Source organism: Psammomys obesus, unplaced genomic scaffold, assembly GCF_907164565.1.
Source record: "Psammomys obesus unplaced genomic scaffold, mPsaObe1.curated_primary_1811, whole genome shotgun sequence".
Classification (NCBI taxonomy): Eukaryota; Metazoa; Chordata; class Mammalia; order Rodentia; family Muridae; genus Psammomys; species Psammomys obesus.
The window spans coordinates 26,242,854-26,258,408 of record NW_026592510.1 but is presented as its reverse complement, the minus strand read 5'-3'; the positions used below and the strand labels follow the sequence as shown (position 1 = coordinate 26,258,408).

General features: G+C 43.2%; 1 protein-coding gene across 1 annotated transcript; it reads left to right on the top strand.

The window, feature by feature from the left end:
- Positions 1 to 228: 228 nt before the first annotated feature.
- Positions 229 to 15,248, top strand: Hnrnpul2 (heterogeneous nuclear ribonucleoprotein U like 2). Its single transcript, XM_055613757.1, has 14 exons — positions 229 to 1,208; positions 3,391 to 3,526; positions 3,823 to 3,899; positions 4,145 to 4,284; positions 4,839 to 4,929; positions 5,232 to 5,344; positions 5,669 to 5,932; positions 6,079 to 6,201; positions 6,555 to 6,683; positions 7,588 to 7,756; positions 10,885 to 11,085; positions 11,991 to 12,064; positions 12,328 to 12,438; positions 12,556 to 15,248. Exons 1-14 carry the CDS (start codon positions 674 to 676, stop codon positions 12,634 to 12,636), a joined length of 2,244 nt encoding a protein of 747 aa, XP_055469732.1. The 5' UTR covers positions 229 to 673; the 3' UTR covers positions 12,637 to 15,248.
- Positions 15,249 to 15,555: the final 307 nt, after the last annotated feature.

Here is a 15,555-nt window from a genome sequence, read left to right as displayed (position 1 = left end):
CGCTCTTCGTTGGTACTGAAAAGGCCTTTGCCTACCAGCTACGGAAACTGCACCACCCAGCCCTCCGGCTTGTCCTCAGTTATTAGTCTCAGAAGCTGCAGTCAGAGAATAAGGAAGAGAGGACATGGAGTAAGAATTAGGGTGCTCGGCCACTAGGAGCGAGCAGGAAGTAAGAGTAGTGAGGGGGTAGGCGGGGCTCCGGCGCGACTGCGCAGAGCCTACAACTGAAGTACGGAGAGAGGGGTGCGTTCTCGCTTCCGTGCTACGAGGCACTTGAGCCGCAGCCAGCCTTGCCCGGCTCCCAGCCTCGTTGCGGCTGCGCGTTTGTGCTGCCTGCGCTGATTGGCCCGACTACCTGAAGGGAGGGAGGAGAAGTGAGGGAACTCCGTCGTCCTCGGCGCGCACTCGCCCGCGGCCGAGAACCGAGCGTCTAGGAGGCTGTTCCTCACTGCCTCGTTTCGGACTTAGCCGAAAGGGGCAGGGCAGAAGGGAGGCGACTCAGACACGCCGCGGAGACAGCGCGGCCTCCGCCGCTGCGTGCGTGCACTTGCTAGCGTGGGCTCAGTGCTGGCGCGGGCGGCGGAGGCGGGCGGCGGCGGCGCCTGCGCGGTCGAGCTCGGTCGACAGTTCGCAGGGGAGGAGGCGGCGGGAGGCGGAGGAGGCGGCGGCGGCGATGGAGGTGAAGCGGCTGAAAGTGACCGAGCTGCGGTCGGAGCTGCAGCGGCGGGGCCTGGATTCGCGCGGCCTCAAAATGGATCTGGCGCAGCGGCTTCAGGAGGCACTGGATGCTGAGATGCTGGAGGACGAGGCCGGCGTTGGCGGGGCCGGGCCCGGCGGGGCCTGCAAGGCGGAGCCTCGGCCTGTGGCCGCGTCGGGCGGAGGCCCGGGCGGGGACGAGGAGGAGGAGGACGACGACGACGAGGAGGAGGACGAGGAGGCGCTGCTTGAGGACGAAGACGAGGAGCCACCTCCTGCTCAGGCTTTGGGCCAGGCCTCGCAGCCGCCTCCGGAGCCCCCGGAGGCGTCAGCCGTGGAAGCCGAGCCCGAAGCTTCCGACACACCGGCGGAGGCCACGGCCGGGTCAGGTGGGGTAAATGGTGACGAAGAACATGACAACGGCAAGGGGGAGGAAGACGGGCCGGAGGAACGGAGCGGAGACGAGACGCCGGGATCCGAGGCACCGGGTGACAAGGCCGCAGAGGAACAAGGTGAGGAACTGGTAGCAGAGCCAGGCTCCAACCTGCTGGCTTCGTCTCTGATCCTCAAACTCCCCACCCTGCACCGCAGGATCTGATTCCTTGTTTCCACTTGCCCGAAAGTGCACGGTTCCAGTGGCTGTTTAATGGGATTCCCTAAGGAAGGAGGCTTTAATCCACTGCCCATCATTGTGAGAGTTTGGGAGCCTTGTGGCTCCACTGTTTGCAGTTCATGCTTAACGTGGTTGCTTGGTGTTAGTGGATGATAGTGTGTGTGTGTGTGTGTGTGTGTGTTGCTTTCGAGCTACTTGTGGATCAGTCCTCTGGCGCTTCCCCGCCCCCTTTAGCTGAATACCTTTAGCCGAAAATAAGCTGAAAAACTGACGGTCTACAGGGACCAGTTTGAAGTTTAAGCCTTCGGCCTGTCTGGCAGTTCATTTCTTACCGTAAAAATGTTAAACAATACAGTCCACGAAATGCTGCCCTGTCAAACCTTCGTTAAGCCTCACAGAGACTCTGGATGTCTAACCTTGCTCCTTCCTGCTTAAGCGGTAGGAGATAGTGTGTGTGAGCCTGTTGGGTTTAATCATTAACTAGCAAAGAGAAGTCTTTTGCTAACATTTTAGTGTCGTGTTAGTTACTTGACTAGGGCTTTTTACTTTGTTCCTGTTGTGTTATATTTTAATTTTCCTGCCGAGTCAGTAAATGAGCATATTTATAGACTTACTCTACACTATTGCCTTTAATGCTCCTAACTTCTTAAGCTGAAATGATTTTAGGGGTTCTGCTGAGCCAGTTAAGTAATCTCGTGATAGAAGATGTGTAGAGACTTCCCCCAGGAGTTAACCTTTCTCCTTTTGAAATGCTTGTGTGGTTAGAACTAATCCCTACAGTCAGAGGGGAGAGAGCTGCTTCTGAATCTTACTTTCAAGTAGATTGCCTTGGGGTTTTTTCTTTTTGTTGTTGTTGTTTGTTTTTTGCTGTTAGTGAGTGTCATGAAGTTGAAATAAATTTTACAATGATTGCATACAAAGTATAGTGTTTGAGGTTTTTGTTGTGTCTAATGGCCTGGGACAGAACTCCTATTACATAATCCTTAACTTGTGTGTATCCCAAATAGCAGATAAAAAGCATTGAAAGATAGAGTACTTTAGAGGAATTGTCAAAGACTTTTAAGCTCTTTTTTTTAATTACTTATTATTTATACAGTATTCTGCCTGCATGTGTGTCAGCAGACCAGAAGTTACCAGATCTCATTATAAATGGTTATGAGCTACCATGTGGTTGCTAGGAATTGAACTCAGGACCTTTGGAAGAACAGCCAGTGCTCTTAACCTTTGAGCCATCTCTCCAGGCCCTGACTTTTAAGCTTTTAAAACATAAAAACCTAAGGAAAAAACTCCGTGTGTTACTCCTTGTAAAGAATGTTGCTTCCAGGCTTAGTTTCAGAAGCCTTCAATCCCAGCACTTGAGAGGTAGAGGCAGGCAGATCTCTGTGAGTTTGAGGTCAGCCTGGTGTACATAGTGAGTTCTAGGACAAGCAGAGATACATAGTGAGACCTGTCTAGTAGAAAAACAGAACAAACAAAAAAACAATGTTGCTAAATATACAACACCACCTTTCTGACCCAAATTCCATGAAGTAAAGATGCAGTGTTATTTATGGTTGGCTGGTGACTTAATAATTTGCTCTGGTAACTTTCAATTCAAGTTCCTGTTAAAAATACAGCTGCCATTGTGTGGCTTGCATTTTAGTGTAGAAAAGGCAGTTTCTTTAAAAAAATGTTAGGCTTCTGTGCCATGTAGCTGCTGAAAAGTACTAGAAAATAGTTATTAAGTACTTACCATAAATTCACATCTGGTAAGAATTAAAATTCACCTGTGAATTTAAAAGACTTCAGGGATATTTTCTTGTACTATTAGTGAGGAGATATGCCAGGTTGGCTTGATTGAAGTAGGTACATTTAGAATGGAAAAATTGCCCAGTTTTTTGTTGTTGCTTGACTTTAATTAGCCCATAGTCTCCTCTCTTTTCAACTAATGAAAAGATATTTGGAAATAAATCATGGATATAGTAGGAACACAATCAGATATTCTCAGTTTTCTATATTGCTTAACTCAGATTCTCTTAGTTCTGAGCTTATTCTACACTCCAGTATAAAAACTACTGATTTTCTTTCCCTCCCTTTTGTAGGAGATGACCAAGATAGTGAAAAGTCAAAACCAGCAGGCTCAGATGGTGAGCGGCGGGGGGTAAAGAGACAGCGGGATGAAAAGGATGAACATGGCCGAGCTTACTATGAATTCCGAGAGGAGGCTTACCACAGCCGGTGAGGGAAACACTCCCTTGATGGGAATGTCTGCTCTGCTTTTGGTATTCCTGGTGTTGACTGGACAGTTTGGAAGGAGGGGTGGATTGAAAAATGGAATAGGTCTTTATAGGCATAAGTTTTAGAGTAAATAAGTCTATGATGGAAACTCCTATTCCCTTTTCTCATTGACTGAAAGAAGTTGTCTGCTGGAATTTGATAATTCACTGATAGTTTTAAAATGGATAGTGCCGCACAATTACCTCAAAGAAGGTAGCTTTGGTTATATTGCATTTGCTCTTCTCTCCTACCTGTAGCTCAAAGTCCCCACCACCTCCAGAAGAAGAAGCAAAAGATGAAGAAGAGGATCAGACGCTTGTGAACCTGGACACATGTATGTATAGATTGCTTTGCTCTTGAGATAGGGCCTTGCTGTTTATTCCAGCCTGGCTTCCAACTTGTGATCCTCCTATCTTAACACCTGGAGTGATCTAAAAATTATTTTGAGAGAAAACTTCATGCCTTGAGTACTAGGACAGTCTTTGTATTTGTTTGCAACAACTAGGCATAATGGCACTCTCAGCACTTTTCAGGTGTTGAGTATTGCATTAAACCAGTTACATCTTTCTTTCTTAACAGATACCTCCGATCTCCATTTTCAAATAAGCAAGGACCGATATGGAGGCCAACCACTTTTCTCAGAAAAATTCCCTACCCTTTGGTCTGGGGCAAGAAGTACTTATGGAGTAACAAAGGGAAAAGTATGCTTTGAGGCCAAGGTAAGAGCTTCTTTAAAACCATTATTAGCCAGGTTTGGTAGTACATGACTGTAATCCCAACACTGTGGGAGGCAGAGGCAGGCCAATCGCTGTGCGTTCAAGGCCAGCCTGGTCTACAAAGTGAGTCCAGGACAGCCACGGCTACACAATGAAACCCTATCTTGAAAAAACAAACAAGCTAAAAACAAAAACCATTTTTTTAATTTAAGCTGTGTGTTGGACTCCTATCCAGTATGTTATTAGATCAGAAAAAAGCACCCTATTTGAACATACCTTTAACTCTGAGCAACAAATCGACCTTTATGACTTAGTTTTGTTGTTTGTTTTATGTGTTGGGGATTGAACTCAGGGCCTTGGACATAATAGGTACTTTATTTCTGAGCTACATCCCTAGGCCTACAACTTTGGTTTAGGTCTAGTAAAAGTTCTTTTTTAGATATTGAGCTGTAATCTTTTTTTTTTTTTAATTTTGTATATAAATCTTATCTTTGTAACTCAGACTTTGCACCTACATTGATCAAAGTACCTAAGAGTTCATTTTCTGACTTGACCAGGTTACTCAGAATCTCCCAATGAAAGAAGGCTGCACAGAAGTTTCTCTTCTTCGAGTTGGGTGGTCTGTTGATTTTTCCTGTCCACAGCTTGGTAAGGTTATGTTATAACTTTTTTTTTTTTTTTTTTAAGATTTATTTATTTCTTCTATATACAGTGTTCTGTCTGCATGTACACCTGCTGGCCAAAAAGAGGGCACCAAATATCATTCTAGATGGCTGTGAGCAACCATATGGTTGCTGGGAATTGAATTCAGTACCTCTGGTTAAGACAGTGCTCTTAACCTCCAGCCATCTCTCCAGCCCCTTTTGTAACTTCTTGCTTGTGTTTGTTGCCATATTGCTTACTCTGTGGAAACTTTGCAGATAGGTAATTGATTTTTTTGACTCTTCTAGGTGAAGATGAATTCTCTTATGGTTTTGATGGAAGAGGACTCAAGGCAGAAAATGGGCAGTTTGAGGAATTTGGCCAGACTTTTGGGGAGAATGATGTCATTGGCTGTTTTGCTGTAAGTGATCCTGAAAATTGAATTTGTAGTAAAGGGTAAGATAAAGGGCTGAGAGGATCCAGCCAACTGAATTTACACATTTTTATATATTTTATACTTTGATGCATTTGAGCTGTATGTTAGCCCCAACATTCATTTATTTGTTTATTTCTACATTATTTATTGGAAGGGGACATTTAATGTGAAAGTCAGGATAGTTTTCTCCTTCTATTCTGTTGGGCTTTAGGGACCAAACTTGTGTTATCCATGGTGACAAAAGTATTAAGACTTCATTGTCTTTAAAACCTGTTAACCTTAAGTGTTCTTGTGCTTTTGTTCTTACAGAATTTTGAGACTGAAGAAGTAGAGCTCTCCTTTTCCAAGAATGGAGAAGACCTGGGTGTGGCATTCCGGATCAGCAAGGAATCTCTGGCAGATCGAGCTCTCCTACCCCATGTCCTCTGCAAGAACTGTGTTGTAGAATTAAACTTCGGTCAGAAGGAAGAACCGTTTTTCCCACCACCAGCAGAGTTTGTGTTCATCCATGCTGTGCCTGTTGATGAGCGTGTGCGGACTGCAGTCCCTCCCAAGACCATAGAAGAGTGTGAGGTATACAGAAGGGTAGCCTTCATCCTGTAGAAGAGTGAGGATATGTGCTTTCAGTTGTATTTTGAAATTATCACACTTTGATAGGGAAAATAGAGGAATATTTTTTAAAGAAAGCTAGATTTTATAAAGTTTCTTTTTATTTGCAGGTGATTCTGATGGTGGGACTTCCTGGATCTGGAAAAACCCAATGGGCACTGAAATATGCAAAAGAAAACCTTGAGAAAAGATACAATGTCCTGGGAGCTGAGAGTGTGCTTAGTCAAATGAGGGTCAGTTGCTGAGAAGTGGGAAGGGGCAGTTAGTCTGCTATGATGCTTGCTCTGGGGACACTGGAAATCTTTGATAGCCTGTCCTTAGTCAGAGATGGGGGGTCTCTGAAGTGTGAGAACAAGGACCCCACACATAGAAATGTAACTTTCTTGTCAGAGTGTCTTAAGATATGCCCCATCCCTGTTCTGAAAATGTACAATCTGGAGTAAATTCAAGTTAAGTATAGAAGTGACTGCTGCAGAACATTGGCAGTGTGCTGATTCATGTGACCCATGTAGCATTTAAAGCAGCTGCAGTTAACTTTTGGGCTCTTGAACTTGTTGTATAACTCCTTGTATTTCTCATTCATCAGATGAAGGGGCTTGAGGAGCCAGAGATGGACCCCAAAAGCCGAGACCTCTTAGTTCAGCAAGCCTCCCAGTGCCTTAGTAAGCTGGTCCAGATTGCTTCCCGATCAAAGAGGAACTTCATTCTTGATCAGGTATTCAGATAAGAGGAACATATTTTTGAAGGAGATCCAGAGATGGAAAATTTGCATCTTAAAATTTTAGAATCAGGGACTAGAGAGATGGCTCAGTGGTTAAGAACACTGTCTGCTTTTTTCAGAGGTCCTGAGTTCAATTCCCAGCAACCACATGGTGGCTCACAACCATCTGGGTCCTCTACTGCCTCTTCACTTGCAAATGGAGCACTCATATACATAAAATAAATAAATAAATCTTTAGAGTCAGACACATGTAGAACTGAATTAAGAAATAGACTCAAAAGTGAGTCCAGGACAGACCAAGGCTACACAGAGAAACCCTGTCTCAGAAAAAAAAAAAGACTCAAGTTAGCTAATGACTATCTACTTCTGTGTTGTATATTTGAGATTAGACTGCTTAGCTGAGAGTGTGGACTCACATGATAAAGGGAGAGAAGGAGATTTGGATTCATTCATTCGTTTTACTTGAATTCCTGAATCTGTCATGACCTACTTTAACATTTGTGATCTTGGACAAGTTTTTTGCTTCTCTAACTTCAGTTTTCCTGGTGCATGAAATAATATTTGCCAAGTAGTGTCTCAAAGATCAAAGGAAAGGCTGGGTGCAGTGGCACATGCCTGTAATACTAGCACTCAAGGAGTTAGAGGCAAGTGGATCTCTTGAGTTCGAGGCCAGCCTGGTCTACAAAGTGAGTCCAGGACAGCCAAGGCTACACAGAGTAACACTGTCTTGAAAAAAAAAAAAAAAACTAAAAACTTGGGTTGGGGAGGGATGAAAGGAGAGCAAGGAACTTGTGTATTGACTTCTAATCTTATGCTTCAGTTGTAGAAGATAAAATTTTCTTTTTTAAGTTGATTGTTGACTTTTATTCTTAAACATGTTTATTGTTCCTATTACTAGTGTAATGTATACAACTCTGGCCAACGAAGGAAGTTATTGCTATTCAAAACCTTCTCCAGGAAAGTTGTGGTAATTGTCCCTAATGAGGAAGATTGGAAGAAAAGGTTGGAGTTGAGAAAAGAAGTGGAGGGAGATGATGTGCCCGAGTCTATAATGCTGGAGATGAAAGGTGGGCTAAAATTATATTAGAGAATCCTATATCTGGTTAATGCAACCCTACTGGAACCTCTTATTACCCAGAGTGACTCTCCACATCTAAAAGTGTAAATTGAAGAGCAGTTTAATGGATGCAAGCACTTGTGGATAAACTAATGAATAGAGTGAGTGGAGAAACAGTATACCCCTTGACTCATGGATAAGCTACAAAAAGGGGAAATACTTGTGCATGATAGCACATGCTTGTAATCCCAGCACTTGAGAAGCTCAAAAAAGAAGATTATAAATTAGGAGACCAGCCTGGATTTCAGAGTAGGACCATGTTTTGGGTGGAATAAAAAGCAGGGTGATGCATGCCTGTGATTTCAGCACATGGAAGTATAAGGCGGGAACATAAAGAGTTGGAAGCTAGTATGAGCTATTCAAGATGCTGTCTCAAAAAAATGAAAGAGTGAGAAATACTGTGTTTAAATATGAACAAGATGCATTGAAGGAAGGGGTTTGAGTGTTTGTCCAGCATTGCCCTAGTCATAGGGAAATATAATATTGAAATGAAACTTCACCCTCGTAAAATAAATTTTAAAATTAATTATATTCCAGGAAAATGGCAAAGATGATTGTTAGGATTCAAAGTAAAATACAGTAGATGTAGAAAATTGTCTCTTTACCATCGTTGATTTCTGGTATGCTAACAGGTTTATGTTTTTTCATTTTTGCTTATTTTCTTGATTTGGTACTTGCCTGACTGTACTGTTCTTTCAAGGCAGTATTAACTTTAATTATGTTGATTGGTCTTGCTTCGTGCTTTTCCCCTTGGATCATATTTTTCATCATGGTTCCTTTAGTTTGTGGCATCCCACTTAGCCTGTGAACTGCTGGCTCTGGAAACTCATAACCCCCAACTATGAGAATCAATTCCCACACCTATGAGCTAGAGTGTCTGAATTATACAGAATGAATTATTTCAGTCCATAGCAGGGACTTGGAAGAATTTAGTGCAGTTTTATAAAATCGGGATAACTGGATTCATCTTAGAATCTATGAAATAAAGTTCACTGTGAAAGTCCATGGACTTGATGTTCAGAGACAGACAGATATACTTGGCCGTTGTGTATATGATGGGAAGACCTTAGAGACTAGTAGCCTCTTTGTGTGTTCATGTGTCTTCAAGCTAAAGTCCACCCTGAGTACTAGTACTTTTAGCCTCTTTGTGTGTCCATGTGTGGTCTCTGTGGGGGTGAGGGTTAGGTGTGCTGGGAATTTAAACCCAGGGCCTTGTACATGCTAGGCAAGTGTGATGCCCTCACCTATACTCTCAGTTCCAGCTCAGCTCTGATGATGTTACTTCTTGGTCAGGCATGGGTGATGTATGCCTTTAATCCCAGAAGTGGCAGAGACAGTTGGGTGTCTGTAATATTGAGACCAGCCTGGTCTACACAGCAAGTTATAGGCTAGGCAGGCTATATAATGAGACTTAAGGGGTTTTTTGTTTGTTTTTTTATAATGTTTACTTATTCTTTTCAGTATTTTACCTACGTATATGTGTGTGTGTGTGTGTGTGTGTGTGTGTGTGTGTGTGTGTTTATTATGTGCATGCTGGTGCCCTTGGAAGTCAGAAGAGGCATCAGAGCCCCTGAACTGCAATTAGTGACAGTGGTAAGCCACCATATGTGTGCTTGGAACTTAACGTAGGTCCTCAGCAAAGGAAGCAAGGTGCTTTTAACTACTGACTCATTTCTTCAGCTCCTGAAACAAAGTTTTTATCTAAGCAACACCAAAACTCAGTTACATTTAGTCAGTGTTTCTTCTGTCCTGATAGCTCACTGCTAATTTGTTATGGTTCATTTGAGAACTTGTAAATCTAGTTTACACCTAGCCCTTTCACTTGTGCTATTACAATTTAGGGAAAAGAATTGCCTATAGCATAATAGCACTTGTCTAGCACTCAGAAGGCTGAGGCAAGAAGATTGCTGTCAGTTCTACGTAGTTCTCAGCTATGTAGATGGACCCTGCCTTTACAAAGGGGAAAAAGAAAGAAATTGGAAGCAGGAGGATCAAGGTTACTCTCTAGTATATAAGGGAATTCCAGGCCAGCCTGGGCTACATGAGACTGTGTCTCAAAAAAGCAGTTAGTTTATTTAAGGGTGAGTTGGTGTAAGCCAAGCATATTTTAGTACATTACTAAGTTAAGCTTTGAAAATGTTAGGCTTGGCTTGTTGTGGTGATCAGACCTATTATTCTGTCACGTAGGAGGGTGAGGCAGGAGGATCTTGAGTTTGAAGCTAGCACAGATTGCATAGCAAGCTAAAGTCCACCCTGAGTTATACATAACAAAACCATCTCAAAGGAAGGGGAAAAGAAAAAACTAAAAATAGAAGCAAAGTGTACTAGCAACAACTATAGTTGTAATCCTACTTTTTAGAAGGCAAGAGGCAGAAAGATTCATACCAGCCTGGGAAACATGAGGCTTTATGTCTTAAAATAAAATAAAGTAAAATAAACACAAGGGCTAGATGGCTTGGCCCTTAAAGAGTATTTACTGTGTAAGCATGAAGCCTGGTATTTTATTCCCAGCACCCACATAACAAGCCAGGTACCCTGTGTACTCCTGAAATCCCACCAGTGAACAGGGTGGCAACAGGAGGATAGTGAGCTCTAGATTCTGTGAAGAACCCTGTTTCCAAAAGAAATGGTGTGATGTAGGCATATGCCATTAATAACAAAACTGGGAATAGTAGTGTGCATCTTTTATTCCATCGGAGACAGGTAGATCTCTGAATTTAAAGCCAGGCCTTCATAGTGAGTTCTCGAATAGCCAGGGTTTATGTAGAAAGCTCCTGTCTCAAATAAATAATAGCAAACCGTGAGTGCTGACCCGTAACTAATTCCAGCACTCAAAAGGCAAGAGGCTAAGGCACTTGAAGTTAGCCTGGTTTATATAATTAAATCTCAGAATGGGAAAAACAAATCAAAGCCTTGCTATAGCTCAGTGAGAGAGAGCACTTGGTTAACATTTGCAAAACCCTGAATTTGATTCCCAAGCCACCAAAAACTAAAGTATACTTCCTTGGTACATTTTCATGCATTCTTACCCTGTCTGTGCACTTTCCAGGCCCACAAGCTTCTCTCTTATTCTTGTAGCCAACTTCTCTCTGCCTGAGAAATGCGACTATATGGATGAGGTGACATATGGGGAGCTGGAAAAAGAGGAAGCTCAACCCATTGTTACTAAATACAAGGAGGAAGCAAGGAAGCTGTTGCCCCCCTCTGAAAAGCGGACAAACCGCCGAAACAACCGCAATAAGAGAAACCGGCAGAACCGAAGCCGAGGCCAAGGCTATGGTGAGTCCTAGAGACCAGGTTACCCACAATGAGCATTCCTCCTGATAAAGCTTATTTTTTCTTATGTCCTTTACTCCCTGTTTCCTATGCTTTCCCTATAATCTTTCAGCCAGAAAATAGTTACTCAGGGGCAAAATAATGTTTCCTTGAAACACGGTACTATGCCTCATCATATGCCTAGCTTCTATGGGAGCGAGTGGGTTCCCTCCTTCACTGTGTACAATGAGATCTAATTCTCATCTTAAGATTTCTTGATGCTTTATCGAATTTACCCAATTGCACAGACAAAAGTAAATGCATTTTCCCATCATTTTAGACCATTACAATGGAAGTTGGTTGTTAGTGGAATTAATTTTCCCTCTACATGTCTAGTTTGCCATCTAAAGCCCCACTGTCTACTTATTGCTCTTTTAAAAATATTTGTTTATGTGTGTGCAACTGTAAATCAACTGGTGGTTAATGCTAGCTATGTCCTGGACACTGGGAATAAAAATGGTTCCAACCCTTTGAGTATTGTATAGATTTTATTTTGTGTACAGTGATTTGTATAGGCAACATGATACCTCAGATCCCTTTCTGGAATGAGCATCTGATCCTGTCAATGGCAGTTTTTATTCATGTTTCTAACTCTGCCATCTATTCTTTTATTGTCTAAAATGTTTGGTAGGATTAGGGAACTTCAGAAGCAGGGTGGCTTTGTTTTCTTGTGTCTATTCTTCTGCCCTCCCCTCTCAGACTCTTTTAATAAAGATCCTGGCTGGTGCTTTAATTAACAGTATGTGAGCCTGGCCAGGGCAAGCCTCCTCCCCTAGTATTGCCTTTGGCTCCAGCTTTTTGATTTCCACTCAGATTGGAGCCAGGACCCCATGCCAGCTGTCTGAGCGCCCTCTCCATTTCTCTTCCAGTGGGCGGGCAGCGCCGAGGCTACGACAACCGGGCCTACGGGCGGCAGTACTGGGGGCAGTCTGGAAACAGAGGGGTGAGTGCAGCTCTCCTTCTGCTCCTCCCACTGGGCTGTGAAGCCATTCCTATTGACTTGGGGGAGCAGAGGGGTTTGGGCTGTTTTCTTAGGGCTTTAGGGTTATGCCCACTTAATATGATCATCTGGAAGAATTTAACCTGGGAAAAGAATTTACCCTGCTTATAGTGTTAAAACAAAATATGTCTTGCTTGGTAATGGGAAACTGGGTTGTGCTTCTGGAGACCCATATATCATCACTACTCCTCTCTCTCCTTCCTCAGGGCTACCGTAATTTCTATGATCGATACAGGGGTGACTATGAACGATTCTACAGTGCTCGAGATTATGAGTACAACAGATACAGAGACTATTACAGACAATACAACCGGGATGTGAGTATAATATCTTAAGGTAGATTGAGGGTGAAGGGGGACAGGACCAGCTGGATGAGTGCCTGTTCATCCTCAGCCAGCTCTGGCTCTGAGTGATGGGGTTTCCCTCTCTTCTAGTGGCAGAATTACTACTACCACCACCAACAGGACAGAGACCGATACTACAGGAATTACTACGGTTACCAAGGGTATCGGTGAAGCCTCTGCTGTTTTCGCCTGTCAGCCATGAAGCTGAGTCTCTGGGGGTGCCAGGCACCCCCCCCCCCAAAAAAAAAAAAACCACAACCAAGGAAAACAGGGGCTGTCGGGGTTGGGCTGAGCTGCCGGGGAGGGGTGGTTGGGGGGAGGGTGTGCAAGCAGGGGTTGGGGAGGGGGGAAGTGGAAACAAACAAAACTGTACATTTTTTTTAAAGTTTGTTGAAAAGAATATTGTCTTATTCTATAAAACATTTCAAACCTAGTTAGGTTATTTGTAATCAAAAAACATTTGCACAGAAAGCAGCACTTACGGCTGCCTGTTCTGTACCCTGCAGCTGGATAGGAAAATAACTAAAAATGGCACCCTCCAACATTCTAAGACAGCTGGACTGGTAGCCCAGTAAGAGAGAGTGGGAGAAGGGGAACAACATGAGAGAACTCTGCATAGCAGGCAGGAGTGGGGACAGAGGAGATAGGAGCAGGGGCAGAGGGAGTGTGACCAGGGCAGTGGAAATAAACAATTGGCTCTTTATCAATCACTTGCACCAACTAACCGTTTGTATTTTCTTTACCAACTTTTCCCTTTTGGGATATTTAGTCTATGAAGATGGGAGGCCCCAATGTCCCATTGTCCATTTTGTTGTGCCTTTGTGCTGTCTGTCCAAGGCACAGAGACTGCTAGTTGGGTGGTTCTATTATATAGGATTCCCAGGCAAGGGGATACGGAGACTGCAGAGCAGAATAATTTGTCCCCATCCATATTATACTCCATGAATTCCTGTTAAGTCTGGAGGAAAATGGGAACACAGCCCTCAGTCTGAAGGTAGTGATTTGCCAGTCCCTAGTCTCTGTCTTCCAAGTTGATAGAGGCAAGAAAGCTCTAGAATCATTTGCTAAGATTGCCTGCCTCTTATAGTGTGAGGGAAGGATGATTCTCAGGGTTTCAGTTCACAGAAACGCAGCAAGATGCTATTCACTGCGTCAGGATATGTATATAGGTGAATCCTGTGGTGTGGGCTGTCAGGCCCAGGTGCTGAGAATAGCAACTATTTTATACAGTGTGAGGGACTCTGCCCTGCCACTGTTTTTTTTGTTTGTTTGTTTTGTTTTGTTTTTGTTTTTGTTTTGATACACAGAGTGGGTAGAAAAGGGGTGCGGGGGAGGCAGCTCAGTAGGGCTGCAGAAACTTGGGAAGACTATATGAATGTGTGTGTGAGTGTGTGCAAGGGAGCACCTTTTCCTAACTTGTTGAAACAGGATTCCTTCTGGGGTGTTTCCCTTTGAGTCTTTAGAGACTCATAAAGAGTCTTCATTTTGGGATCATATAGTTTAACTTTTAACAACACCTTCCCAGTTCTTGACAGAACAGCTACAGGTTTCTGGATTCAAGAATGTGGGCAGGATATGGCAATGCTCTTTCAATATTTAGCGTCAATTTAAATCATCTTGCTTAGCTAAAAGCTTACTCAGCAGCAGCATCCTACAGTACTTCCTGGTGATAAAACCTCTGGGCTGAGCTACTAGAACATACTTTACTTCCACTTCCTCACCTAAGCAGTTAGATCTCTTGTTTAAACTTATGCTGAGATTTGGATCTTTCTTGTCCTGATGTTTTCACTGTTCAGTGCTTCTCGGATGTGCAGACCCTTGCTCTGACTCTGGTTTGTTATGACACACCCTTCTGCTCAAGGACCTCTTTCCAAAGGCCATAGTGGGGACTGGAAGGAGACAAACTTGCTTATACTGCACCTGTCCCTTATGGTGCCACAAACAGACCTGTTTGTGGCAGTGGGTGGAATGATTGCATGCATCTTTTCTAACTCACTGACATTAACTATTAAAGGAGTTTGAGAAAGCATTGTTTATAATGTCAGGGCAAAAAGGTAAAAACTGGAGCCCAAAGAAATCCCTTTAGGGGACAAGATTATGTTATAATAGAAAACTTACTTTCTGGAGGCAGAAGCTCCCACTTAAGATGTTTAGTCCTCCAACAAATAATACTTTTATAGTAGTCTGTGACCTGGATTTGGATGATAGGGCCCTTAGATAGGCACAAACTTAACACAGAGGTTTGGGGCAATGGGCTAGAGAGTATAACTTGTTACTGATTTTTTGACACTAGAAAAGTCAAAGTCTCCTTTTTAAAAAGCTGTTTTTCTAGTTGAATGGAGAATGAAACTGCCACACCTTTGTTGGGTCTGTCCAGGAGGTCTCCTGCATCAAAGTGGATGTCTGCATTTTGTTTCTGTCTTGTGTTTTTATTATGAAAAGAAATGTTATGGGGGTGGGGGTAGATTATGGTAACAGGAGGAATCCCTGGCTTTGTTTTCCTTCAAAGACTTATTTAGTGTTTATCAGACGTCTGTTGTAGTTGTAGATGGAAAAGCTTATGAGAAAAACAAACACCACATGGAGCCTGTAAGTGTTTTTGCACAACCTGTAAAACATTCTTGGAAGTGGCCAGTGAAAAAAGTGGGGGGGGGGTACCATTTTAAAAATGTAACTGTCATTGTTTACATCTGTAACTCTACCCTGTTCTCATTACATCATTCTGGCAAAAAAATGTAGGCACAGTAGTTCCAGTTTTAGAATAAATTACCATTTGGATTGAATTTTCCTATCTCCTGTGGCTGCACTGACTGGAAGGATCATGGAAGTGTTTATTTAATAATGTATTTTTTTTAAATATTTAAGACAGAATCTCATTGTAGCCTACATTGGCCTGGAACTCTTGATCATGCCTTAAACCCCAAAATGCGGCATTTATACATGTTTGTCACCAAAACCATTTTATTCACCTATTTTAGATTTTGGTGTGTGCACAGGGATCAAGTATACATTTCGAAGACAGGGGATAGAGGTCACATGGAGGACAGAGGACAGCTTTGTGGAATCCTTCCCCTACTGTTATGTAGGTTC